This window comes from Melospiza melodia, chromosome 1, assembly GCF_035770615.1.
Source record: "Melospiza melodia melodia isolate bMelMel2 chromosome 1, bMelMel2.pri, whole genome shotgun sequence".
Lineage (NCBI taxonomy): Eukaryota > Metazoa > Chordata > Aves > Passeriformes > Passerellidae > Melospiza > Melospiza melodia.
This window is the reverse complement of record NC_086194.1, coordinates 35,451,748-35,478,447: the sequence shown is the minus strand read 5'-3', so window position 1 is coordinate 35,478,447 and position 26,700 is coordinate 35,451,748. Positions and strand designations below refer to the sequence as shown.

At 38.2% G+C, this 26,700-nt stretch overlaps 1 protein-coding gene across 1 annotated transcript in view; it reads right to left on the bottom strand.

The window, feature by feature from the left end:
- CHN2 (chimerin 2) overlaps positions 1-26,700 on the bottom strand; it is a 158,284-nt gene that overhangs the window by 77,392 nt on the left and 54,192 nt on the right. Inside the window, exons 2-3 of the mRNA XM_063153720.1 lie at positions 14,749-14,787; positions 7,452-7,507 (exon numbers count right to left, since the gene is read on the bottom strand). Coding sequence (XP_063009790.1) covers positions 7,452-7,507; positions 14,749-14,787 — 95 coding nt within the window. The remainder of the gene's footprint in view (positions 1-7,451; positions 7,508-14,748; positions 14,788-26,700) is intronic.

Genomic DNA, 26,700 nt, shown 5'->3' with positions numbered 1-26,700 from the left:
TATATACATACATGTACAGGAAGTACAGGAAGGAAGACAGAGATGTTCAGAGTTTCTATATTTATTCCTATTAGGAAATACAAATTCATCAGTTGCTCAATACTCTGAGTTCCTGGTTTTCACTGGGGTGGAATTAATTTTCTTCACCGTGGCTGGTATGAGGCTGTGTTTTGGATTTGTGATGAAAATGCATTTGATAACACAGAGAATTGTTTTTTACTGCTGAGCAGGGTTTACACAGAGCCAAGGCCTTTTCTGGCTTTTGTTCTGCCATGCTGGGGAGGGGTTGGGGTGCATGGGAAACTGGGAGGAAACACAGCTGGACAAATGACCCCAGCTGACCAAAGGGATATTCCAGACCATGGGACATCATGCTCAGTACATAAAGTGGGGAGAAGAAGGAGGTAGGGAGGAACATTTGGGGTGATGGTGTTTGTCTTCCCAAGTAGCTGTTACACCTGATGGAGCCCTTCTCTCCTGAGGATGGCTGAACATCTGCCTGCCCATGGGAAATTATGAATTAATTCCTTGTTTTGCTTTGTTTGTGTGTGCAGCTTCTGCTTTCCCTATTAAGCTGTCTTTATCTGAACCCATGAGATTTCTACTTTTTATTATTATGAATCTCTCCCCAGTCTCACTGGTGGGGCAGTGACTGAGTGGCTGCATGGGTCTTGGCTGCTGGCTGGGGTTAAACCAGGACAGTTCCTCATCTTGGAACTTGAAAAATGATACCAGACACAAAGTCAGAGAGCAGAGACAGCTAGACCCCCTTCTACAGGCACAAGGAACACTGGCCTGAATTGGAACAGGTATGTAAACCAGTACAAGCACATAGCTTTTTCACCTACACGTAGGCTTATTGATAAACTTTATCTAGGTTGAGATATGAAAGAGGCTTTCATTTATTTTGGCTTGAAAACTTCTTATATTCAACACCATGTCTAAATAAAAAGAACCAGCTTAAAAGAGTGATATGTAAAAAGGATATGTAAAAGGAAATAAAAATCTATGAGAATAGCAAAAATCACAAACACACACACACACACACACACACACACACACACACACACACACACATCAAGCACTTTCAAGGAGTGATGGAAGGGAGCGTGAAACTTTGCAAAGATTTCGAGCAAACCCAGACGGATAATTAGCACGTTCATCAGTCCATAAAGACAGCTACCTACAGTTTGTGCTCATCAAACAAGTCAGAGCTTGCCATCATGTCTTCCAAAAAGATGGTTTTAACTTTTCCATTTCGCAGTGATCAGTGAACGCACCGGCTGGTTCACACTGTATTCCTCTGATGAAGATGAGCACTAGTCTAATTTGCAAATCATAACCTAGGCCATTAGTAAATGAAAACTGAGAAAAGTCAAGTGAAACAGATAAACTTCTTCTAGTTCTGTTTAGCTGTAAGTACTTAACTGAAATATTTACTATCATGGCTGCAGAATAATTAGGAAGATTTCTTCCCTGTTCAGTAGTCAATGGACTGTTAAAATGAGAATGATGTGGCTTCGTCTGAGTGCTCCACCACCTCACTACTGCAGCAGAGAGAGACTGCTCATGGACTCTAGGAGAGATGAGATTTCCTGTCAGTCACTAAAATGCCTTGGAAAAAAGCACCAGCAAATTTCTCTGATATGATGAATACAAGGGAATTTTGGGCAAGCAATATTCCAGCCCCCTTCTTTCTTTCCCTTCAGCTGCAAACCACAGGCATTCTGTGGGGAAAAATTCACTATGGAGATACTACAGAAAAATAACATTCTTATTTAGAAATTTATTCAGAAATACCTGCAGGTAGCCAGTTTAGAGGGATGCTGGATACAATATATTTTGACATTCCACAGGCCCTCTGCACCAGTTAAACTGAGCACCCTTCCTGGCCTTCAACTATTCTCAGCCACCACCAGGGCAGCCAGGCTTCCCACTCCCTTGCTATGAGTTTCAGCTGAAGAACTTTCCTCCTTCTGTCAATGTCTATTCAGAATTGCACTTTAGCTTCATTTGCCCACAGACTACTGCTGTGTCCTCTTTGATGCTATCATAAAGAGGATTATAAACACGCAATTAAAGCATCAGCAATATTATAAGAATTTGAAAATATAGGCTCCATTAACTCTTATATGTACAAACATTTTCATTAGCACAAACAGTTTTCAGCACTATTTTGCTCATTTTCACTTAATTGCTGGCTAATGGGGTCTCTTGGTGTGTCACTGTGTGTGTTCTGAGGTTTCTTTCTAAGGGAAAGATAATATAATATTCTGAATTATCTCAGATAAGCTCTGAGGACTGACAGTAAAAGACACCTCGTGGCAGTGTCTGACTTTTTGTAGTAGAGTGATTTGAACAAGTGCCATGAAAATTCCCATTTACTCCCATTATTTACCACCAATTTTATGGCCAATTTCAATGCCCTATTACAGCTCTCTAGTACTTTACCACAGCACAGAAATTGTTTTTAGAAAGATGAGGGCAGAGGCAAAGAGGAAATATTCAGCTTGTAAAGGTCAATAAGTGAGTAGAATAAGAGAATTCATGGAAGACTTCTTGCAAGGATTAAATACTTATTATCCACTCAGATAAACGATTCAATATCTTAGTAAGGCTGAATTTTAACAACCTTGCTCAAGCTTGCCTAATCACAAACTTTTCCTAATGTACAAAGTATTGTTGCATATGAAAAAGGACTGGTACAAGTACCCGTGTTTTTAATATTGCAGTTGTTTAAATTATTCTCTTCTAATTGCATTGTTCTCAGCTTGAATCCCATGCTTCAGAAGAAACTTTGGGGAGAACTGAGCAAATTTGCAACAGGTCAGTTTTGGAGAAGTTCAATAATCCTGTAAAATTGTAGTCAGTAATGCACAAGAGGGCAACAGATTTAGAGACCTGCTAGTGACCATTTCAACAGTTATGGCCCATGAAATGCCACTATTTGTACACTTGTTTTGATAAATCTAGGTAATGGATCCCCAGAGAGTCAGAACAGTTTCTGACCCTCTGGATGGTTAAAGACTCTCAGCAGTACACTCTAATATGCCATCATTATTTTAATCTCTTCAATGACTTAAGCAAAAAGAAAAAGTGTTGTTTTTTTTTTTTTTTCCAGAGAACAGTCTCCCTTTTGTAATTATATTTGTTTTTAGTCAAGAAACCATAATTTTTATGCTGTAAAGGCAGAAACAATGATCTCTCACTTCTGACACAACCTATTTGGAATTCAGAATGACAAGGAAGGCAATTAACTGACATTTTTCTACACAATAATATAAGTTAGGGCTCTAAGGCTTTGTCTACACTAGGGAAATTTAGATGAGTTTCTCAGTGTTGCTGACACTGGCTTGGCCAAGGCACTGTTAGGAATGAGGAAGGTCTAATGCAGACAAATTCACCAGCCTCAAAAATTGCTATCAGCAATTAAGGACTTCTTGGAACAAAATGGGAATACTATTCACAGGTATGAATATTTCTACACAAATAACCCAAGAAGCCATGAGTAAGTCTCATTCACTCTTTGAAAAAAATTTTGAATGCACCTTTTGTTTAACCAAAAATAATCCAAATCCTTCCTTAATTCTTTTACTTTTTTGAAGCCTCAATTTCTTAAAAATATATTTTAACTTTGAATAATCTACTCCTGAAATATTTCTTAAAATTAAGAATCATTTGACATGTTCTTTTTGAATGAAACAAAGAAGTTGAAAGCTTGAGTTATTTTCTGAGAATGTAATTTTTTCATAAGCATTTCTGTAGAATAAACCCTAAAAGACACTTTACAATATGACCTCCTCACAACATGGATGGGATTCTTTGGTGCCTATCACCACAGCACTCAATATTTAAAAGCTACTCCTCCACCTGAACAGCGCTTTTAAAGGGAACTTTTTCTATTTAAAAGCTAAATCATTAAAACACTGCTGGAAGGAATATGGTTACAAATGAGGATATTGGCAGAAATCCAATGGTATTGGGAAGGTAGGATATTCACACTAGTCTGCTGCCAGTGGTGATTAATTAAAAGATGTTGGATACCTGAAGCCTGAATGGCTCATTCAATATGATTCCCATTGCTTTTGCTGACAAGATATTTATGCAACCAAAAGAAGAAAAGGCAAATTATGATAGCGAAGCTCAAAGACACAAAGATATAAATGTTCATGTTTTATTTACAGTCCCAGCTTTCAGTCTGGTGGTGTACCTATCAGGAAAGGTGATTTCTGTCTCCACAGTATAGTTTATCAAGAAATCTGCATAAATTAGATGGTAGAACTGCAGAGATCTGAGGCTGAAACCTCTGTGACTATGGAGCAACAGAGAAGTAATGGAAGAGCAAATGGATGTGGAGAATGTGAAAGATGACAATGGAAAAGATGGAGGAATGATGAAAATGCTAAATGCTGAAAGAAAAAAAAAACAACCTGCCCTTGTTTATGCGTTGCTACAGATTTGGTTTGCAGCAGATGCTTCATTTTCCTTGCAAACAGTGTAGAATTTGCCAATTATGAAAGACATCTTCCCACAAGCATGAAGGATTTCAAATAATTTGCAATTTTTAGATTTGTTTGAATACTAAATGACACATGGGAACACCCTCAGCAAAGTCCACTTCCTATGAAATGCACATGGAGAGACAAATCTTCTCTGTCAGCCACACATCCTGCTGACACCTTCTCTCCAGATAAGCATCATGTTGTTGTGTACTAAATAGCTATCATATTTACAATTAATATATTTTCACAAACAACACAAAATTAGATTTTGAGATCTTTCTATGTAACTGGCAAACTCAGTAGTAAGAAAACACCATCTTTAGTGAAGCAAGCCTGTAAAATCATCAGATGACAGTGAAATCAAACTAGGATCAAAAAACAACTCCAAAACCCACTCCTTACAGACTGCTTGCTAAGAAAAAGGTAATAGGTGCCACAGGAACAGAGTCCTGAATTTCCTCTCTAAAATAATCTGTGATGCTCTATAAAACCACTGTGTAGTTCTACTTCATAACATAAACTGATAATATGAACCACATATTTGTGTATGTTGACATCTTCTAGGTATCAGGACATCCCATCTGCCCCACCCCCCCAGCTATATGCAAAAATAATGCACATCAGCAGTGTCATGGTGGATTTTTGGCTCTTGGGTCAGAGAATCTGTGTTTCTGGCAATCAGGCTCGGAACACACACAATTGAGCTACACAAAGATTCAAAATCCAAGAAACAAGAACCAAAGGTCATATTTGTGGGAATTCATACTGCTTTATATACCAACCCCTAAACAAAGTCTCTGTATTTTCAGCTGTTTAACTAACTTAAGACAAAATTCCAAACAACTCAAAATAGGACTCTGCAGTCTATGAAGCAAGCAACTGAAAATGGTTCATTTGTTAGAACCAAACCCAGACTATGTAAAACTGACATATTTTGCTTATTTTGCTATGTCCTGCTATGTCAATTATGTGTTTATTTAAGTAATGAGACCTTAGCTTCTTTCTGCAAATCTCTGGAGGTGACCTGAATATGTTTGGTGTTTAAACATTATGCAAAGAGGATAATTTCTGTTGTACATAACACGGTCTTGAGTTCAAAGAAGTAAGTTAGATACAGCACACTGGTAAGGAGCTCACAGCTGCACATTCACTTCCCTTGTGTATATAACCTTGTTTCTAGAACGAGAATACAATTGCTACATTACTTTGACTATTTTACCTTGATTCAAATTTTCTCTCATGGAGGCAAAATAGAAAATGCTTAAATTTGAGTTAGCATAATATATTTTGGATTAAACTTTTACAGATGAACTTGTATTCCACAAAAATGAGTTCATATCGTAGACATGATTTTCTAAGCATTCAGTGCTTATTAATCAGCTTTTCTAAAGACAAGTCCTTCCTCAAAGTAGTCTCAATATAAATAGGTAAAATAGATAAACTATTATATCAAGAAAAGAAAGGAACTCCTCTAAAGCTGTGCTGGAAGAAAATTAATTGCTTACTTTAATTTTTTACCTTAAAAACTTTTTATTTTTAACTATACCATGACTAGTTTGATATTTGTTATGTGATATTAATTCAGTAAAAACATTACTGTCCTTCTCTTTAAGGAATACCAGCCACAGAGGCCTCAGTGTCCTTTGGTTTGCATGAGGATTTCAGAAAGGAAGGTCTTGATAAAACCTGTCAGCACATGTGCACTGAAGTCCCAGAGGGCTAGCACACACCTCTGCTCCCCAGGCCTTGTCTGTGACAGGGAGAAAGGATGACACAAGGGTTCACCCACTCTCGTGGTTTGCTTGTCCTTCTTAGCATCCTGTGTGCATGTCTTGGGACCATCCCAAACTGACAGGACTTGAAGACTTCCAAGCCAAGAGCCTCTCCCTGCCCTGCAACTAGTAGAGGGCATTTGAGAGAAAAATGCAGATCTCTTTTAGTTAAGGCTCTGGTAAACTGTACTCAATTCCTGGGTTTGCAATGAATTTTCTTCATGAACCCAGGCAAGTACCTGTGCCGTGCTGCAAAACCTCCTGCCTCACAGAGAAGTGTTCTGAGACAGTGTGTAAATGTCTGAGAGGTGCTAGGACTCTGCTTTCATGGGCACACAGTGTAGGAAGCAGGACAGAGCTCAGGATGATGCCCAGGAGTACAGCTGAACATCACACTGATGAGCCGCAGTTTCTGTCTTCCTGCACATCATCTTTTACACCCTGTGCAATCACTTCACGTGTTTAGTACTTCTACTGCTAGTATTGCATGTCTATTTGCACAAAATTTGTCCCTGACCTTATAGGAGATAAAGCTATTGCAGTTTTTTTCATTGAGCAGATACACCTACATGTTTTCTGTTACTATTATGCCACGCAGGTGATGAACTGACATAATGAAGCAAGTAGAAATGGAGAAATAAATAGAGAAGAAGAAAACAAGGGGACAAAATGACTCAGCTAAACCTGCAGCCTTGCAGATTTCTAAATATTCTATAATTTTCAAGGTCTCTGTGAGAGAACAGAGTTCTCTGGCTATCATTTCAGCATTTTAACCTGAAGATAGTACTTGGCAGGAAGCATTCAACAAACTGAAGCTATGTGTATCATGTTGAAACATATCACACAGACACTATTATGCAGATGCAGGAAGAAAAATACACCCTCATTTTGACAAGGAAACTCAAAACTTTAGGTACTACACAGAAAAGCACACTAAACAATGATGGGTAAGTACTTGTCAAATGAAGGTGCTTCTAGTGGTAGAATGAGGCTGCCATTCCTAATTAGCAAATATTATCCAGCTTTAATTAATCAGCCTTAAGGGAAATGATTATATAAAATAATGGCATAGAAAAGTTAAAGCAAATAACACCCCCAGACTGCACAAGAGATGTTTTGGTGATCATATGCTGCTGACAATTCATCAGATATAGCAAGGTAGAGCAAAAGAACTGACCTCCCGAGGACAGATGATTCTCTTGGGACGTGGTGCCTCTTGTTGCAATTGATACACTGTCAAACACAAAAATGTACAGATCATTAGAAGATGGCAACATACACAAACTTTTATTCAGACGAGTCTTTTTAGCCAGGGGCTGCAGAGAAAAATGCAAATGTAAAGACATGACAGCAAAATGAGGAATTTCAGTGTGTCTAAGTCATTTATATGAAAATCGGTTGTTGATTGGCAAACTAACTGAAGTGGTCAATGCTTTAACTGTTAGAAGTATTATCCTTTTGTACTGGTTTTTACATTTCTATACCAGGGAAGACTAGCCAGAAAGACCTACTAGGTCTGTCTCAGGATAAAATCCCACTTTTGCATACACCATGCTGTAACAACCCAAGAACAGATTGTTTACCAGTAACACCAGGAGTTTTTTGCATAGGCCAAGAAAAAGTTCAATACCTTTGAATGGGCTCATTACTTATTTCAAGATATACTGAAGAGCAAGCAAACATTCCTTTCAGAGCAATTATGCCCTATTCAAATGGCCCTGGATCAATTTTGCAAATCTTCTGAGGGCTGCAGGAGAGAGACCTGAGGCTAGGGGTACATGCTGCCTGGCCCCCAGACTCTTCACTGCATTTATTTAATGAGATCCTCTCCCCCCCTTCCACTGCAGAGTCGTGAGAAGAAGCTGACATGCAATGACAGTAATCAATTCCAGCACAGACAGACTGTCTCTCCATAACTCCAGTAAAAATCCCAGAGGTTTGGATTGCCTCCCTCGAGAAAGGCCTTCTGTATGCTGACCTTCTTGTATTTGGAAAGATCATGTCGTGCCCATGAATTTTTTTAAAAGACTGAGCTTCCAGGACACGTTTATTCACAATGCTAGTGAAGCTCAGAATTATGCCCTGAAAGGTAGATAAACACAGAAACTCTGTTGCAGTGAAAAGGTGTAAATTGAAGCAGCACCTTTTCCCCCCTTCTCTTTAACTTCTCTTTTCAAAGCAAGGAGATCTGGAAAGTGGGGAAATCCTCAGCTTGCACCCAAGTTTCTCACAAAACTCAGTGGGATGTGAAAGCTTTGGGGGCTCCTGCTTCCTGCTCACATTAAAGTGGAAAAAACCATAACCTCTGCTTTAACTGATCCAACCTTCATGCCTGGTTCCTGGGAAAGGCACAGAAAAACAGTTCATAATTTCTTATATTGCCTACCAATTTTAATGCTGGATGCGATCCAGCTCTAAATTTTTACTAAGGCTTTGGATTTACTCTGCATCATTCAGCACTGTCAGATCTCCTGCTACTTTTGCACAAGATTTATGATAACTTAATAATATTTTGATAACTCCATGATAAATATGGTCTTTCTTACCTCTTGTAATTATGTGACTAAGATTCAAAGATTTCTGCTCTTTTGTGATCAAACGACTTGTGTATCTGAATAAAGTGTCAAACAATGCATGAAAATTTTGTTCAAAAATCACAGATTGTTTTTTAAACCTCTGATTATTCTGGAGCCCAATAGCATGATTTTAGAATTAACTTCTGAATGTCTGACATGAGCATAATCACTGATTGAGTAAGTTAATGATGACAAATACTGAACACATCCAAGAAGAAAATAACAATTTTTTCCTTCCCCCCATTTCCAGTGGAGAGAAGGAACCCTAAGGATTCAAAATATGACAAGAATATGACTGCTTCTCATTTAAAGTAAATTATCTATTTCCCCAATTAATTAATTTGAATTTTAACTGAAAAATCAAACTTCATAAAAATTCCATTTTTCAATAATCAAATCTTTTAAACATAGACTGACACAGCAAATTATGCTAGTGGAGCTTTGATAAGAGTGATGTAAAACAAGTAGGTCTGAAGAACACACAGGAAGCCTATCTTGTGATGTGCTACATTTTTGAGAAATAAAAAAAGGAAAGAGCTCTCTAACATGACCAAGAGGATCTGTGAGGCTGACAAAAAGCAATGGTGGGGAAAAGAGTCAGCATTTCACAAAACAAAGGAAGGAATGATTAACAGGAAAGGGCAGATACAGACATGAAAGACCTGAAAGCCAACACAAAAATCTGGATGTTTATAGGATGTAGTGGGATAAATCAGTGCAAGGATTCATGATGAGTGCAAGGAAGACAAATCATCTTAACAACTGTATTTTGAATAGAGTGGAAAAGGTTGCTGTTGTTCTCAGAGAGAGGTGGGTAATTAATCTGAGCAATAATATGAACTGAGAAACATATCTGATTTAGAAATACATCAGAAGAAAACACAGATTGTAACTATACAAATAAATAATTACAAATTATATGCTAAATGTACTGGATGAGAAAATGGCCCAAGCATGATCAAGAATGAAAATGCTGGGAATGGGAAACGGTTTCCTCTGAAGGACAAAAAAATTCAGATTTGGCTATATTAGCTTTAAATTGATTGTCATTAAACTGACAGAAAGACAAACCAGTGGAACAATGGGAGGGAGACACAGAACCATTAGATGGAGGGAGAGAAGAGAGATTGGGAGCAGAGAAAGGACTGAAAACTACCAGTGCCACCGTGGTAAGGGACAACGAGAAGCTCAGGGGGAGACAAAAAACAGCGAAGGACCAGACAGACAGACACACAGCTGCCAAGGATGCCCAGTAAGGACACACAGCAAGGCAAGGGTGGAAAAGGTAAAACAGTGAAAAGGTAAAACTGAACAGTGAAAGTTCAGTTAAGTGGAAAACAAGGAAGGCAGTGTCTCCCAGACCAAGGCATCAAGGAGCACAGCCAGTGTGACCCTACCAAAAGCTGTGTTTTCCTTTAGAAAGGTCTCTGCTGTTTCTGCTTCAGATGATTGCTGTGAGAAATCCTGCTAATGGGCTATGAATACAGTGCAGTATTATGGCTAAGGTGACTTGAGAAAAACGTGCCCTACAGCTAAGTTCCAATGAGCACAGACACCTCATTAAGTGACCTCATTTTCAGAAGTGCTGAACATCCTGCAGCTCTGCCTGATCTCATTATACACTTTTTCCAAAGTGCTGGGCACCCGCACTGAGGCTGACATCGCTGAGACCCCAGCACAGTCCAGGGGATGGTCAGAGATTCAGAAGGCACATATCCCTCGCCTATTTGCTCAAATCCTTGCCTTTCTGCCTCATTTTCCCATCTCTGAAAGTCTTAAAACACAATTCAATGTATAAGACCAAGTGAAATAATAGAAAACCACACTTATTAAATGCAGTGGCAAGCAGTGATTGACATCTGACCCAGTCAATTCCAGCTTTTAGAACTGACAGGCAGGTTACAGACAAACCCACTGTGATCATAGAAAAGATGACACTCAAACATAATGATGCATTATTATTTTAGCCCTGAGAAAATTAACCTTATAAAAAGTCAATTGCATGCAAAAAGAAAATGTATTATTACTGCTCTCAGAGAACTGCATCAGACTGGGAGTGGTTTTTTGTTCAGCATCAGATGCAAATGAAATGCACAGAAATAATACACATGAAATTTAGGCAAAAATTCAGCACTACAACAGAAAAATGCAGTGGCTTCTATTTGACCCTTGAACACCTTTATCAGGTTCATACTTCAGATAGCTTGCCAGCATTCATAGTATCATAGTCACATTGGAAGTTACAGCGTTAACAAAACTTAAATTTATTATTGCATTACTTGAGGAACATTTCTTTGAGATGTAAAGTAGCTGGTTAGAATATATCTTTCTCTCTTTTGTTCCTGTTAGAGCACGAGTCTTGTCTCAGGGGATGAAATAGGGAAATTCTACAGTATGTTTTAGGAAGAACTGTCTAATTCCAAAATCCAATCTGCCTAAGAAACAAAGGGGTCACATGCAAAAATCAGCACTTACTCCTTTTCTGCCAGGGAAGAAGGGCTATCACCCATTTCTTCATACTTTTTTTTTTCTCATTCTGCAGTGTGTCAGGACCTCAAGATTTCTCCTTTAACTCACCTATGATGAGTGTTCAGTGATGCTCCAGCGGAGAGGAAAAAATCCTATCATGGCTTGTATAAAGCAGCAAGGAAACACACCGCCTTCTGTCTCAGAATGTTTCGCAGAGTTCCTCAGTTTTACCTCCTCAGCCTCATCTCTGTCAGGCATTTTTTATCCATGTCCTGAGCCTGAACAATATGAGCTGTCCTATTTCTGCAGGATTACTCACACGCTTAATTAGGAACCTAAGTGCTTGGCTGAAACAAAGACTTAATTTCTTACAAAAATGAGTCTCGGACACTGTGCCTATTATTTGGTGAAGGACAGGAGGCAGGGAAACTTGGTGAGGAGCTGAAGCATGGCATCAGCTGATGCTCTGTGCCTTGCCACTTTGCTTCCCACCAACACGCTCGTCTTGAATAATGCAAACAAACATTGAAGTGGCATTGACACATGACTGACTCAGCACATGCCAATCTCAACAGGGGTAAAAGGAGGAAAAAAGTGGTTTTACATCTCTTCAAAATTCAAGCACACATGTGCTGAGGCTGGCAACCAGCAATAACTATGCTCTTTCAGTCAAACAAATTGTCTACTCCTCCTGAGAAGCAGGTTAAGTAAGAAGTTTGTCCTCTAAGAGGACAGTGCAGTACTGGAGCAGGTTACCCACAAAGGTGGCAGGGGCTCTACCCTTGCAGCTTATCAGGACTCAGTTATGTAAAGCCATGGCTGCTCTGCTCTAGAGCCAACAACAGTCATGCTTTGAGTGGGAAGCCAGATCAGCTCACCCCAGAAGCCCTGCCAACCCACATTCTGTGACTCTTATCTTCCTTTGTTTACTACCTCAGAGATGGTAAAATGGCAAAATACCATTTTCTATAATACTTCCAACATATGGCAGACTACAAAAAGAAATCTGTTATTGGAACAATGCAAGAAATCTGTTATTAGTTGATCTGCTTCTCAGGTAAAAATGCAATCAAACCCACTGCCTAGAGACTGCTGGCTGCTAGAAACCTTCCAAACTTTTTCCCAGGTTCCTTCCTGTAAATAGAAAATTATTCTTGCCATTTCTTTTATTGTCTGTGTCCCAGGGCTATCAGAAAAAGTCTGAAAAACTTTGTGACCTCTGAAATCTATGTGAAATTCTAACAGTTCCTCATGAGCAAGTGAGGATCTTCTGCATTAGAAGTGCTCATGTTTTCCAAATATAGCTGAATCAAATTTTTACATTATATCAAAACAGTAAGGCTTGAGATCTGAAAACTGTTGCACTTTGATTAGTATTTGTCCATGGACACGTGCAACACTGTTTATTTGAATACTTTGTTGGCATTAACAGGAAAATCTGCCTTTGTTTAGAAGCTAGAAGGATTGAAGCCTTGATCTTGATGTCAGTAAAAGGCAACATAGTCACCTAAATTTATCCAGGACTTAAAATAAGAAATAAAAACTGTATGCAAAGTATCTTACTAGTATGTTAGCAAAATAAAAATTACTAGGGAAAATATATTGAAAATAATAGTTAAATAGGCAGTAAACTCAAAGTGTTAAGCATGAAATATATGTATAAGTTAAAACTGTCATGAGATAGGACAGCAGGTTGAATCATAGACAAACACTATTGCTGGACATAATCTCTATAATTAATTTACCAGATCAGAATTCTTCTTGCTGAGTAAAGAAGCATACCTCAATTATCATTGCAAAGAAAAATGTGTATCTGTGGCTAAGCAGTCTCAGAACTAAATCTTTCTAAGCTTAAATTATTTTCTGCCTTTTGGAGCTTTGCAACATTTTCCAAGGTCACTCATGCACGGAGTTTAGACACTGAGGCCATGATTTTGTCATCGCCACAATATTGGCATCCTACATAGAGTGGAATTGGAAATTATATATTCATAGATTATTCATCCATTCTGGCTGCATTTGGTTTATTTTTTCCATCTAAAAGAATGTTTCCTTGGATTACATGTAAGCTATCAGATGAAAGTAACCAAACTTTTTCACCACATGCAGCGATCTGTCTGCTGCACAACTGGGGCAACTAAGAGCAGGTAAGTAAAGGTAGGTTCTTGTTTCCTGACTTTTTAATGAAAACTTACTGCTGAAAAGGAAGCATCTGTCATTTGAAATGCTGGTCTTCTCAGAGTCAATGGCAGCTTTTTCATTGATTTTGAGTAAGCTCTTTTTAAAAAAAATCACTCAACTGTCTGCTTCCTTTCAAGTGCTCAGCAAAGAATGCTGGAATGGTCCAACACTCTTGCTGTCTTTTTAGGAGGTTTACCTTACATGTTCAAAACATTACAACAACAACAACAACAAAGTGTCTGGAAAACAGCGTTCTGAGAAGCAAGTTCTGTAATTTAATGGCATATTCAAATTTTGGTTGAAAAAAATCCCAGTCCATTCTGGGGCAGAATGTCATTCTCAGGTAACACAGAGGTGATGTCTTTGAAGTCAGCAAGACAGTTTAATGTGCACAGAAGTGAAGTCAACAAGTTTATTCCAGTCTTTAAAATTACACATGTACATGCATGTAGCTACTGTGATCATTGTGTTTTTGTAGTTGCACTTTGGTAATGGCACTGTACTGAATTTGCCACAATAAAAGAGAGAACTTTTGCTTAGGAAAGCTCTGTATCTGAAAACAAAAAGAACAAAACAGCTCTCTATACCCGAAGCTACACTCTTATTAAAGTTCCAGGAAGGGTTTAAAATAAAAGATCAAATTTAAAGGCTATCCTTAATAAGAGATTTAAAAGCCAATATTTTGTCTTAGATCTGTGCGGCTCTATTAGAAAATACATTTGGAACAAAGCAAAAGAGCATAAAATATGCACTTCTGCACTGCACTCTATGTAAATGATTTTTCTAAAGGCAGACAGGAAGGTTCAAAGAGATGATAATGCTGTCTCCAACTTCTAAACCACCACTTCAAAAATCAGCTTCTATTGCTAAGGATCAAAAATATTATTATCTTAAAGTGATTTGGTGACCCGTATAAAAAGACAAGTATTCTCAAGCCTGACCTTTAGTAAACATACAAAGCATTAACCTCTACCTCTGAAATCCTTCCTGAAAATCTCAGCAGAGAAACCGTGAAACCCAGGAGCTGCACACTTTTAAGGCAATGCAGGGAATCTGGCACACATAATCCTGCTGCCCTTGTTCCATGGAATCCATAAAATTTCAGGTTTTGCTGCTGTCCTACACAGTAATTTGTACAAGCATCTAGTAAATTTATATTGTTCTTTCAAACAAGAAAGGAAAAAATACCTAACAGTGACTGACACTTTGGTAAGGCACTAAGGTTATTCAAATTGCTTGTATACTCACAGTATGATTTCCATATTGGAGGCTGGTATTCTTCAGCATCTAAAATAGAAGCAAAAAGGGAGAAAGAAATCAGTCATTTGGCCACTGGGTCAAACTGTCAGCATGCATTTTTCTGCTGAGAGACCTCTTCTTGTCAGCAAAATTCACATTTCTTTCCCAAGAGAGATGATAGCCTATTTACAGTACAGTTTGCTATGTGAGAGAAGAATACAAATTTCAACCACTTGTGGATCCAGTGTGCTTTTCCCAAATTATTCAACTGTGGGAGAAATTAATTTTTGACCGATTTGCACTAATCACCAGTATTTTTAAAATAATTAACTGGGCTGGTAACTACATTATTTATGTGCTTTACCTGGCATGATAAACAGATAAATCACTACTGGTTTCCAATGTGGTTTCTAACCCCACTAGTAAGATTTGAAAATGAGCATCAATGAATAACACACGCTGGGGCTAAAAGAATGCACAGCTCATTGGACTCTCATGCACAGACCTGACAGTTTCAATGAAAGTCAACTAACACTTCTTGAACCCACATGTAATTGGCATATTTTCCAGAAGCTGAATCAACAAAAACAATATGAAAAAGATCGAAAAAGGAAAGACTGCAAAGCCTGCCATCACAAATAGGTTACATTATTCTAACATTACTGACTAAAGCGGCACAAAGAGCTGCTGTTTTTTCTTAGTGGCCACTCTACGGGGAGGTTTCCAGCTCTCTGCAGGAAAGGCAATTGCTGTAACCTGCAGAAATCCCAGCAGGAGCCAAGCTGGAGCAGAAGGAGCAACACCAGCGACAAAGGGTGGGGCACTGGGTACCAGTTTGACTCTGAACTGCCATGCTGCCAAAACCTTTAAAGTCATTTACCACGGGTATGTCATTAAGTTGTCAAAACTGTGCAGGTTAATTAAGGTATTTGTTATTTACTAAACTTCTACTTAAGTTATGCTAATATAATTCAATTATAGTTGCACAGCTCATGCTCCTTGTCTATTTACATATACACAACTTTAAATATATCCCTGCAAAAGTCTGTTTACTAGGAATTTTAATCACTAACTACCATCTGCCACTTTTAACTCCATTGTTTTAGAAGAGGATAAATCTAGCAACAATCACAGTTACTGCCTGGAATAGCACCCTGCAACAATTTATAGATATATTGATTGGGAAACCCATCCATTCACTTTCAGTTTCAACTGAATCCACCTTTCAACTTAGGCAAAGTTCAAAAGGCTCCCAGACTACAGAGTTATACTGTGCTGTGGCAATCCAAGAGTAATTAGCTTGCAAGTTCATTATGCAGAAGACTTATTTTAAATTGTATGAGGCTATTCATGAGACGAATGAAATTTATTCATAAAAGAAATAATTTTTTCTTTTCTCAAATTCTAATAGTATTATGTCACTCTGTTCTCCCCCCATATATCTTTGCTTCACATATAGTTTACCACAACACCATAATATTGTATATTAAATTCTTCTGTCAATATTTCTGTGCTACTGCAAGAGAATTTCTGAATTTCCTTCTTCACGTACTATATTTTTTCAACTGAGGAAACACTGAGATAATACAAATATCTTATTATCTGTACTGGTGACTTCAGATAAGGAAGTAATAGTGGGAGAAACAATACAAAAACAATTAGTATCAGTTGTTGCATTAGTCTTCCAAATTAATTAAAAAGTGCATAGTAAATTCAACAGTGAAAGCTGATGTACAAGTGGCCATAAAATGCTTCATTAGCTGGAGAAAGACTGATAGAGAGGAAACACTGCAGCCAAAATGGAGAATCATCCAGGAGATAAATCATACTATAAAACTCCCAGTGATTGCACTTGATTTGGCACAGTTATGAATCTGTCAGCCCCGTAAAGTGTGGACAGAACCATCCCTCAAAAGCTAAAATAATTCTAAAAGACAGCACACTTGGAGGAAACCCTCGTGTCACCAGTGCCACATTCACCATTACTGGTGAGGTGCTGCCACATCCTCTGTGATCCCTGCAGCTGAAAGCACGTCCCTGCATCACAGGGAACAAAATGCCATAGTGATAGTACTAATGGGGTTTATTGCCAGGCTATTTGATGGCACCCATTTGTAGGGAAATAAAGAGTAATTTGTTTAAATACAACTTGGAGACAAGGGTCATGGTTGAGGATTAGGGAGAGGTCTAATGGAACCCAGATAGAAATATCTTTATTCCTTTGTGGCAAGAAGCTGCTGAGCCCCTGTTTAAATAACTCTCATCCTTGTATGGTAAAGTCTTAGGACTCCCATCCTGGTTGACTAGATTAGACTGAACTTCAACCATTCTTAAATTAGAGGTCAAAAGAGGCAAATCTTGCCTGAGCAGATTTGATAACTTCTATTTGCCCTTTTTGAAATTTCTGTTCTTCTGTATTTTGCTATTTCTCTGTATTACACAGCAGCTTTGCTCATTAAATTGTGTTCCACTCTCCATCATGAGGCTTTGAACAGCACTTCTGGCTCACAGAAATTAACTATAAAATTTTGGGTGGTTGGCTCAGTTACTACAGGACACCTTTACACACAGCTTGTGCTTACAGTTCTGCACATGGTAATGGTCTCAGCAAGGCCAACACACCTCAGTTTCGAGCCACTTAGCAAAAATCAATCAATCAATCAAACTTGGCACAAATTACAAATGTCCTGCATTGATGTCTCATGAAATGATATCCCTCATATGAACTTTGATTGGAATGACTACCAAAACTGTGACTGGCAGCACGGGGAAAAGGTTCACTGAGGTACTCTCAGGTGACAAGACAGGGTCTTTCCTATTGCTCTTTTCTTGAAAGGTTCATATTTTCTACAGTGACTTCTTGTCTAGATTCAGAAAATGTGCCAGCTAAGGCAGAAAGAAGTTGTCAAAGGAGACAAGATGAGTAACAGCTCTGAAAAACCCAACAAAATATCCCAATGTCATCTGTGACATACTTTTATGAATGCTGGCATAAGAAAGCCTCACTGTAAAAGAATTACAGAATGTCTAGTTAAGGTATTTTTAAAATTCTTTTAAGTCTTCTCAAAACTGTATCATAAATGACCTTGGCAAAACCAGAAAACCTTGGAGCAGTTACTGCAAAGACTAGAACTGGCAGAAAAAGCATGAGTGACTTCCACATATTATATTACAGGCAATACTGTTAGCTAAAAGCTTTGAAACATACTGGCTAAGAAAGCGAATATTTATTAAACTTAAAAAAGTACTTGAAGTCAGTTGTATGCTAAACAGAAGACCAAAAGGAATGAAGAATGCTGACTCCTGAGGAATATTGCAGCTATGAGAAGGTTTCTCATAATGCAAAATTGACAAAAAATGTATTGGAGAAAATTGTCAAATGAAAAATGATACTTGGAACTGGAAAACGGGAGTAAGGAACAAAAAGGTTATTTCTTCACTTTATTTGCTTTACTCTTCACAGAGCAGAGAGGATGAAAAGGATCTTAGGAAAAAATACTTTCCTAAAGCTGATGGAACACTTAAAGCTGAGTAAGTGTAGAAAGACTACAGTAAAGGGAGGGCTGAAAAGTTGGCAAAGCTTTAAGCAGACAGATAAAAAGTAAAACTACATAAGATTTTTTATTTAAAGAAACATGAAGACAGAATACAGTATTACTGCCAACAGTAGGCAGTAAAGGGTTAACACATTACTCAGAGCCATTCTTAAGCAATTTCTGAGAAATGACCTTACATTAAGTATACAGCAAGTAAAGTCATCCATGGACTTCAACCCTTGCTCTTCTCTGGGCCTGGCCCTGTACCAAAGTGTTGCCCTTCAGGATGCAGTTGTGAAAGACACAGGAATGACAGAATTGCTCTTTACTACTTCCTTGTACTTTGTGAAAATGATGATGTAACACCAACACGTGTGGGTTTGTGCTACCAGCACTGGGGCTGATTTGGCTAAAGCAGATCAAATAAGAAACTAAGTTCAAAGTGATTCTTCTAACTCTCATGACTGGTAATGCACTGAAAAGCATAAACTCTGTTTTACAGGAAAACCCACAAATTACACCACATGAATCAAATATTTATGACTTATAAGTGGCATTTCTAAGCAGAAGGAAAACAGTAACAAATATCCATATTGTAGCTATATGTCATGTCCAGTTCTAGGTATGCTAAAAAGTATTAGTGATTCCCATGACAGAAAAGAGTTAAGCAGACAAGCAGCAGGACAGCTCCCAAAGGGGAACTGTCATTATTTGCTGATTTCTTATAGTCTCTATGAAAAAAGAGTAAAGATTTTCTTTTTTTGCCTTTGTCCTTACTAAAGGATTAGAGAAAAAATATTTTGCAGTTCACCTTGGAAGAACTGCCTCAGCCTGGATTCTCTGCCACCATTGTCTGAATTTTGGACTTCCTTTCCAGTAACAACTAATTTTAAGACTATGACCTGCATGTGCAAGGAAAGACACTTGTGTGTGAGGAAAAGCCGATCTGGAAGCCACTGGTTTACTGGCAGTGTGCAGATAAATGATTCACCGGATGAACAAGTCTAGTTACTAATTTTTTTAATCTTCTATTGTTATTTTAGGACCAAGACTAATAATTATGAGTGTTTTAATGCTCTTTGTATATTTCCTTTAAAGAGCTTTTTCACAGTTTTACCACGTACACTTTCATATTTATTGCTTTGTTTCCAAAACATTAAGTTAGCATATATTATTAAATACACCTTTCTTATTTTTGTATATATAATTATATATAGAATAGAAGACTGCTGAGTAAGAGCTTCTGTGAAACATAAACAGTGTTTGCACTCTTTATGGATCTGGGTTTTTTAATATTTTTCTTGGTACAGACAGAATTTTATTATTCAATTTAATGTGGACAGCCATCACAGAGCCACAGAATGATTGGGGTTGGAAGGTAACTATGGAGGGGATGTGACCCAAACCCCCTTCTCAAGCATGGCCACCTATAACCATGCCCAGACAGCTCCTGACTATCTCCAAGGATGGGGACACCACAACCCCAGTGGGCAACCTGTGCCAGTGTTTGGTCGCCCTCACAGTGAAGAAGTGCTTCCTGATGCTCTGACAGAGCCTCCTGTGTTTCATTTTTGTGCCCATTGCCACTGGTAATGTCACTGGACAGCACTGAAAAGAGCTGGCTTTGTCCTCTTTGCACCCTCTCTTCAGAGATTTATACAATTCTATAGGATTCTCCTAAGCCTTCTCTTCTGCAGGTTGAACAGTCCCAGCTCGCTCAGCCTTTCCTGATAGGGCAGATTCTCCATCCTTGCAATGCCTTTGCAGCCCTTTATAAGGATCTCTCCAGCAGTTCCTGAGCTCTCCCACACTGGGGAATCCAGCACTGCACACAGCATCCAGTTGTGGCCTCATCAGCACCGAGCAGAGGGGGAGAATCACCTTTCCTTTGACCTGCTGGCAATGATGCTCCTAACTGCAGCCCAGGGTCCCACCAGCCACCTTCAAGGGAAGGAGACATTGCTGGCTCATTTTGAACTTGGGGTCCAACAGAACCCCAGGTCCTTTTCTGCCAAGCAGTTCTCCAGCAGGGTGGTTCTTGGCACACACGGGTGGAGAGAGACTAAAGTGAAAGAGTACTAAGGGGGTTTCTTTATGGGGCACCAGTTCTTTTCTGACACATAAAACATAGATCCATTCTTTGGCTTCCACTCCTTGATTAGAAAAAATACCAATTACAGAAGTTCATTTTCTTCTTATCTGATCCCCTTCTGGCTATATTATCCTGGTTTAATTTATTTTGCCCTCTCAACAATTAATATACACACACAAACAACTATACCACTTTGCAGTCATTTTGCAAATTACTTTAAATTGGCACATTTTTCTATGTTTGATGGTGCTCATTTGGCTTATACTTTGGACATCATGATGACTTCTATCTAACTACCCTTACAGGTACCTCTGACAACTCTAAGAAAGAATATTCTCATTTTCAAAGTTGCAAATAATCATACTGTCAAATAAGTCCCCCACCCTAAATCCTGAAAAGTCAGTGCTACTGTGAAGAGCAATATTAACTCTCTTGCAGTAAATAATTAGCAATGGAGCTGTTGAAATATTTGAGCGTGTCAAAAACTCTGTTTAATGTTTCATTCAGAACGAATAGTTGCCCACAGAGGAGTGAGCAGTTGCCAGCTTTATCACTGAACTTTCTCATCACAAGTACATGGACAGCTAAAATATGGAATGAGACTTCAGTTCTTGTCTTAATGAGGCACTTTAGCTTTCAGCATAAGGTACAGAAATGATCAAACTGTTTACTTCCAACACAGTTCATAATTGGGGTATTAATTCAGATGATGGGAGCTTCCCACTGTGCTGTTCTCTCCTAAGAAAAAAATTAAAAATCAGCAATAGTGTGTAATTTAAAATGTCAGAAAAATCTCACAAAAGGGGTGGAGTTCTCTCTCACACAGCAATTAGACTGAAACAATAAGCTGTTAATAACCACAATATAAATTGACAGCTATTTTGTATCTTTTCCTTTTGCCTACCACAAACTTGCTATTAGAAGGCTGCTCTGAAGGTAGATCATTTAGCCAGTTCTATCAACCAGGGTCATTCCAAGTTGTGTTCTCTCCTGCTTTTGATTCAGATTTCAAAATGGTATCTTTCCACTCACAGACAGGTGGTCAGTCTCTGGTTACTTTTGTTCAATGCACATGTCTGTTTTACTAAAATGCAGGTGAAAGATCATGCAAATAGGTAAACCTGATAATTTCGAAGAGTTACCAAGTATCAAATAAAATATGAGTTTGAAGTCTGTGGGTTATTAGGGATGTGTTCCAACAGATCAATGGAGATTTGAATGTTTTAAATCCACAGCTAAACTTGTATAACAAAATTATAAGGAGCCATGTTCTGTGGCTGGTGAGTGGTGTTCAGCCAGCTGTGACCATCAGATTGGAGCAATATCCCATTAATTAAAAAATCTGCTGCTCTATTCTGCACAGATTTAAATCTAATTAAAAGCACTGAAAATATAATTTTAAATTTGGAAGTTGAGAAAGAATAATCAGAGTTCTCAATAGGAATAGGAGAAGTAAAAAAGGGAAGGGGATCTGTACAGCTCTAATTTTCAAACTCTCTTTAGGAGTCTAGTCTTTCTTAGGGCCCAAAAAATAGAACTAAACAATCTCTTCCAGAGTGCAAATCTAAGACGCTGACAGGGATCTAAGCAAGCTGATAAAAATGTTCTCAATGCTTTAAATATTTCCTGGGAAATATGCAAGATTTAAGAGTGCAGAGGAGTAATCATATTACCTAATCTTAGACTGGTAGGTCCTTTTTAATGCTGAATCACACTGAATCTATTGCCCTTGGATGGCATTTAAAAACCTCCATAAGTGCTCTGAAAGGTTTTTTTCCCAGAGCAATAATGAAGAATTTCCTTATACAGATTATTAAAGGTTGATCTCTAAAAATTAGAAAGGCAGAAAATATCTGCATCCTTCATTGATAAAAAATCTGTTGACATTATTAGCTGACATTAAATTTAATCTGGTCCCTAAAAATTACACCCAAATGACTGTTACCATTCTCTGTTCCAACGCTAAAGTCAGTGTAATTAAAATCTAACACAGTTATTTTCACATTTTCATGTTTTGAACCTATAAACCAGAGGCATTAAGGCATTAAAATGGGACCATCAGAGCTCTGCCTGACTGAGAGACTCCACATATTTTTAGGAATAAGCACATGACATAAGTTAAATCATATCACATTAGCAGACCTCCTATCTTGCACAGATATACTTTAGCTTCTAACTTATGACCAGTTAGTTCCTGGCTGAAAATCAAAACCAGATAATCAGCTGGCATATCTGAGCATAGTTCTGATGCAGTGATTTTACCACTGCACAGGGCATGGCAACACATTTCCAGTCATTTACTTACTGCATCCTAAAACTCACCCCCCACAACCTTCCAGGCAATGATTCCTGGACTCAGCAAAGCAGTTCAGGCATGGTAGGAAAGGGCATATGACAAAAATAACTACAATAATGACGAAAAATGGCATTAAAATGGTCACCATGAAGTATTTAAATTAGAACATTTATGTTGAAGTATTGCCAGCACATTCCCAGTTCGAGAAATTCACTCACACATTGACATGATACCCCTTTATCTGGCTTATCAAAAGAGCCAGCACATTCCCAGAAAACTTATTAACCTTTAGCAAAGTCCAACTCATTGCTTTTGGTAACTCTGTTATTTTTGACATGAGTCATTTTATCATCCCTCTAAGCAGGGACACAAGTATTTGTCTTGTGGTAGATGTGAGGTGGTCCTAGTGCTGCAGCTGACTGTGGTGGCTGTTCATTTGCTTTTAGAGATCATCCCCATCTGCCCCATGTAGTCCTGCATTTGCCCCTCTCTGGATAAAAAAATATAAGCATTTCTTACTGAAAAGATTGAAACTGCATACTCAGAATGAAACAGAAATCCACAGGAGCTATGGACGTTAATGAACTCTGTGGTCTAAAGACACCTTCAAGCCTTGGAAATCAGAGATGAGAACTACCCTGTCATTCAAAGCAGGCATAATGATCTGCAGAAGAATAAAATTTTAGCAAATAATTAGATTTTACTGTGGCTTGCTTTTCAGGTCCTGTAATGTTGCTGCAGCATTTGCGTCTCTACATTGAAACATGAAAAACAGGAAAAACACCACCCACCTGCAAAGCATATTTATCATTCCCACAGCTCTGGGTAAAACGTGGAATAAATGGGACTCCAAGGATAAAAAGCAGTACTGTATCTATATACCTCCCCTGTTAGAAAAATGTGACACTATTAATCACATTCTTTGGTGGGCAGTTTTATGTAAATGTATCAACTACATTCAAGGCCAATTGAATTATTATTTTATGTGATATTAGTCTCTAAATCTTCAACTTTTCTAAGAAAATAGGCTGAATCAAGGCCAGCTATTACTGAGGCATCCACCTTCTCATCAAGTACATTGTGCAGTTGGACAAACTTCACAGGTGTGTTCTATTCTATCATCACCCACTATTTAACTATCTCCCTCTACAGCTGCTCCTGCTCTTGCTATTCTGGATCTGAATACTGGAGAAATGTAGACCTTGTTAAAATTTAGCTCCATGATAGAATGTTTACCCTGAGAAGAAACTCATGTCTTAGAAAGATCTGTGTAACTACACCTGCTTCTCTGCAGCATTAGCCATAAAATCATTACTACAAGTATTTAAAATACAATAATGGAGTATTTGCCCTCAGATTAATATGGTTCATGTATTGTTTCCTTACTTGAGAAGAATTTTAATTGCCTCATGGAAGTCCATAATTCTTCCAAGAGCTTTTTACTACAGCCTGGCACTTTAACAGTTGATAATGAGTTCTTACAGTATCATATATTTACAAAATACCTTGTATGAAACCCTACAAAATTTAAAATACACTTAGGTCTTCCACAAGTTTTATCAAACTAACCAACAGGTCTGTGCAAAATGTCCTGATGCCTGGGCATAGGTGAGACAATTTTTTTTTTTTTTTGCAACCTGCAATGTTGGCAGCATATTCCCCAGAGAAACTTTGGCCATCAGCATGTCTGATGAAGCCAACCCTATGTCTCTCTGGCATTTTCATTGTCAAATTAAAATTGGTCAGATTTCAACCTGGTGCTCACAGGACAACTGTAGGAGTGTCTCGAGTGGCTTTGAATGAGAGAACAGAATTTAGCCTCCCACAATGCATAAAGAAGATGCAACTGCAGCCTGGATAATACCCCAGTTTCCTACTTTGCAAATTTTAAAGATGCAGACAGCACAAGAATACTGAATTTAAGTGTCTCAGAACACATGAAATTTCTTTACATGCTAAAAGTAGATCAAATAGAGTGGAAACAGTAATTCCTATATTAAAATGGATTTTGCTTCTGTGTAACTGGAGATAGGCTGGTTATTTTTACATAAATAAATTACAAGGGAAGGAGAAAGCACAATTTTTCTCTGTAACTTCTCTGAAATTGTTCTTCACCCTTGTAAAAAGAACAAATAAAATTTGTTTCTTACTCCACTTATCTTGCAGAAAGACGCAGAAGATGGTAAAGCTAGTGCCTAAAAGCACATCCATCATATCTTCGATCCTAAAATCAGTCAGTGAGGAAAAAAATACCCTCTTCTATCCTGTTCTTTTTAAAGATACACCCAATTGCCACAATTTTGAACAAACCCTCTAATTTATCCCCCTAAAACACTTTGTGTAAGGACAATTAATTATGAATAAGGTTATGGTCTTGGCACAACAGTATTTAAAAAATTTCATTGCAAAGGCTCAGGGAGAAGAAGCAATAGTCATCAAAAGTTTTGCAAATGTATTTGCTGTAAGCTTCCAGCAGGTAAATAATAAACAATATTCAATACAATACCATTAAGCAAGTACACTTTCTACTGTGATTTATATCCTGAATGGTAAGGTTTAGACATCAAATATCCTCATTTTTTTTTCAGTAGGCCAAAATCAGCAGCTGATCTATATGATCCAGCACAGTCTTCCCTTTAAACAGCAAATGAGTCAGAATTCTTTAAATGCCATAGCATAACCACAGCCTTGATGATGAAACCTGGCCAAATGCAAGGCAGAATTACAGAAACTGTTTTGTCCTCGTGCCCAAGCTCCCAGGGCTCACATGGAGGTAGTACCAGGACTCTGGCAGATCAATACCTATGGACACAAAAAAGATGCTTTCCATCATTTGCTGCCCAGTAATGAAACCAAGGAGAGCTTTGTTCTTCTGATAACATACTGATCTTCATCCAAGCAAGGTTCACACTCAAGCATTTCATTACTCCCAGAGGACAAACGTGCGTCTACATGCTCAGAGACTCAAAACTGACTAATGTTCTCCGGAGCACAGAGGGGAGAACAAAAAACATTCAAGCCCTCCCTTTGGAAAGATCTGGCAAATGTCCAAAGCAAAATGATGCCATTTTTTTAAGCTAAGGGGAAGGGCTGGTGCCGAGCAAGAACTGCAAGTCTTAGTGGCAACCACTGCTCTGCAGCTCTGCTCTCATCCTGGGAGACACGAAAGCTGGGTTAAAAGATGAGCTAATTCACTCATGTCCAACATCACCAGAGCAGGGTGGGTATTTCATCTTGGAAATACACCAGTACCTGTGTACCTTTTTTGAAAAAATTTTTCCTGCTTTTCCTGAATGTTCGTTATATCATACAGGAAAGCCTGTCAGAGCTTGTCAGATCATTCTAGCAGCAAAACCTCCCAAAATGCAGATTTCCTTGAGAGCCCAGAGGACAAGGTTGCTGGTTGTCTGAGAGTTTATTGGCAACATCAGTTGCAACTAATGACTGAGAAAGTGTGTTGCCCCAACAACTCACCCCAAAGGAAGCTGAGGTTTTGCCAGGTTTTTGCTTACTTTCATCAACATTTTTTGATGCTCACAAGGGAGACAGTGAGCAACTGTGTCAGCTCTGTGCATTGAGAACTATAAAAATATTCAACAGCTCTAAAATATACATTTATTTTGAACTTTTATTTCTTGTTGTTATTATTTTCGAGGATAGTTAAAGGTATACCAATCTGAGAGAGTAAATATGCCTGCTTATGACAGCAGAAAATAGACCTGAATATTAAAAAGAAACACATCTCAAGAGGCAAGGGCAGTGAGACTTAAATCCAATTTGCAAGATAAAAGCTAACCAGACCACTTACTATTGCCATCTGATAGCATTCAATATTGCTTGAAATTCATTAATAGGCTAGGTAATGTAAGTACAGTGCATGTATACAAATTTAATTCTATTAATTTCTGCATTAGAAAAATCTAGTGAAAGAGGAGAATAATTATAAGGCACTCCTACCAATCTGTGGAAAAGGCATAGAAAAGCCAGTCTAAACCTCAGAAGAATAATTATCCCATGAGACTCCCACCTCCTGGGAG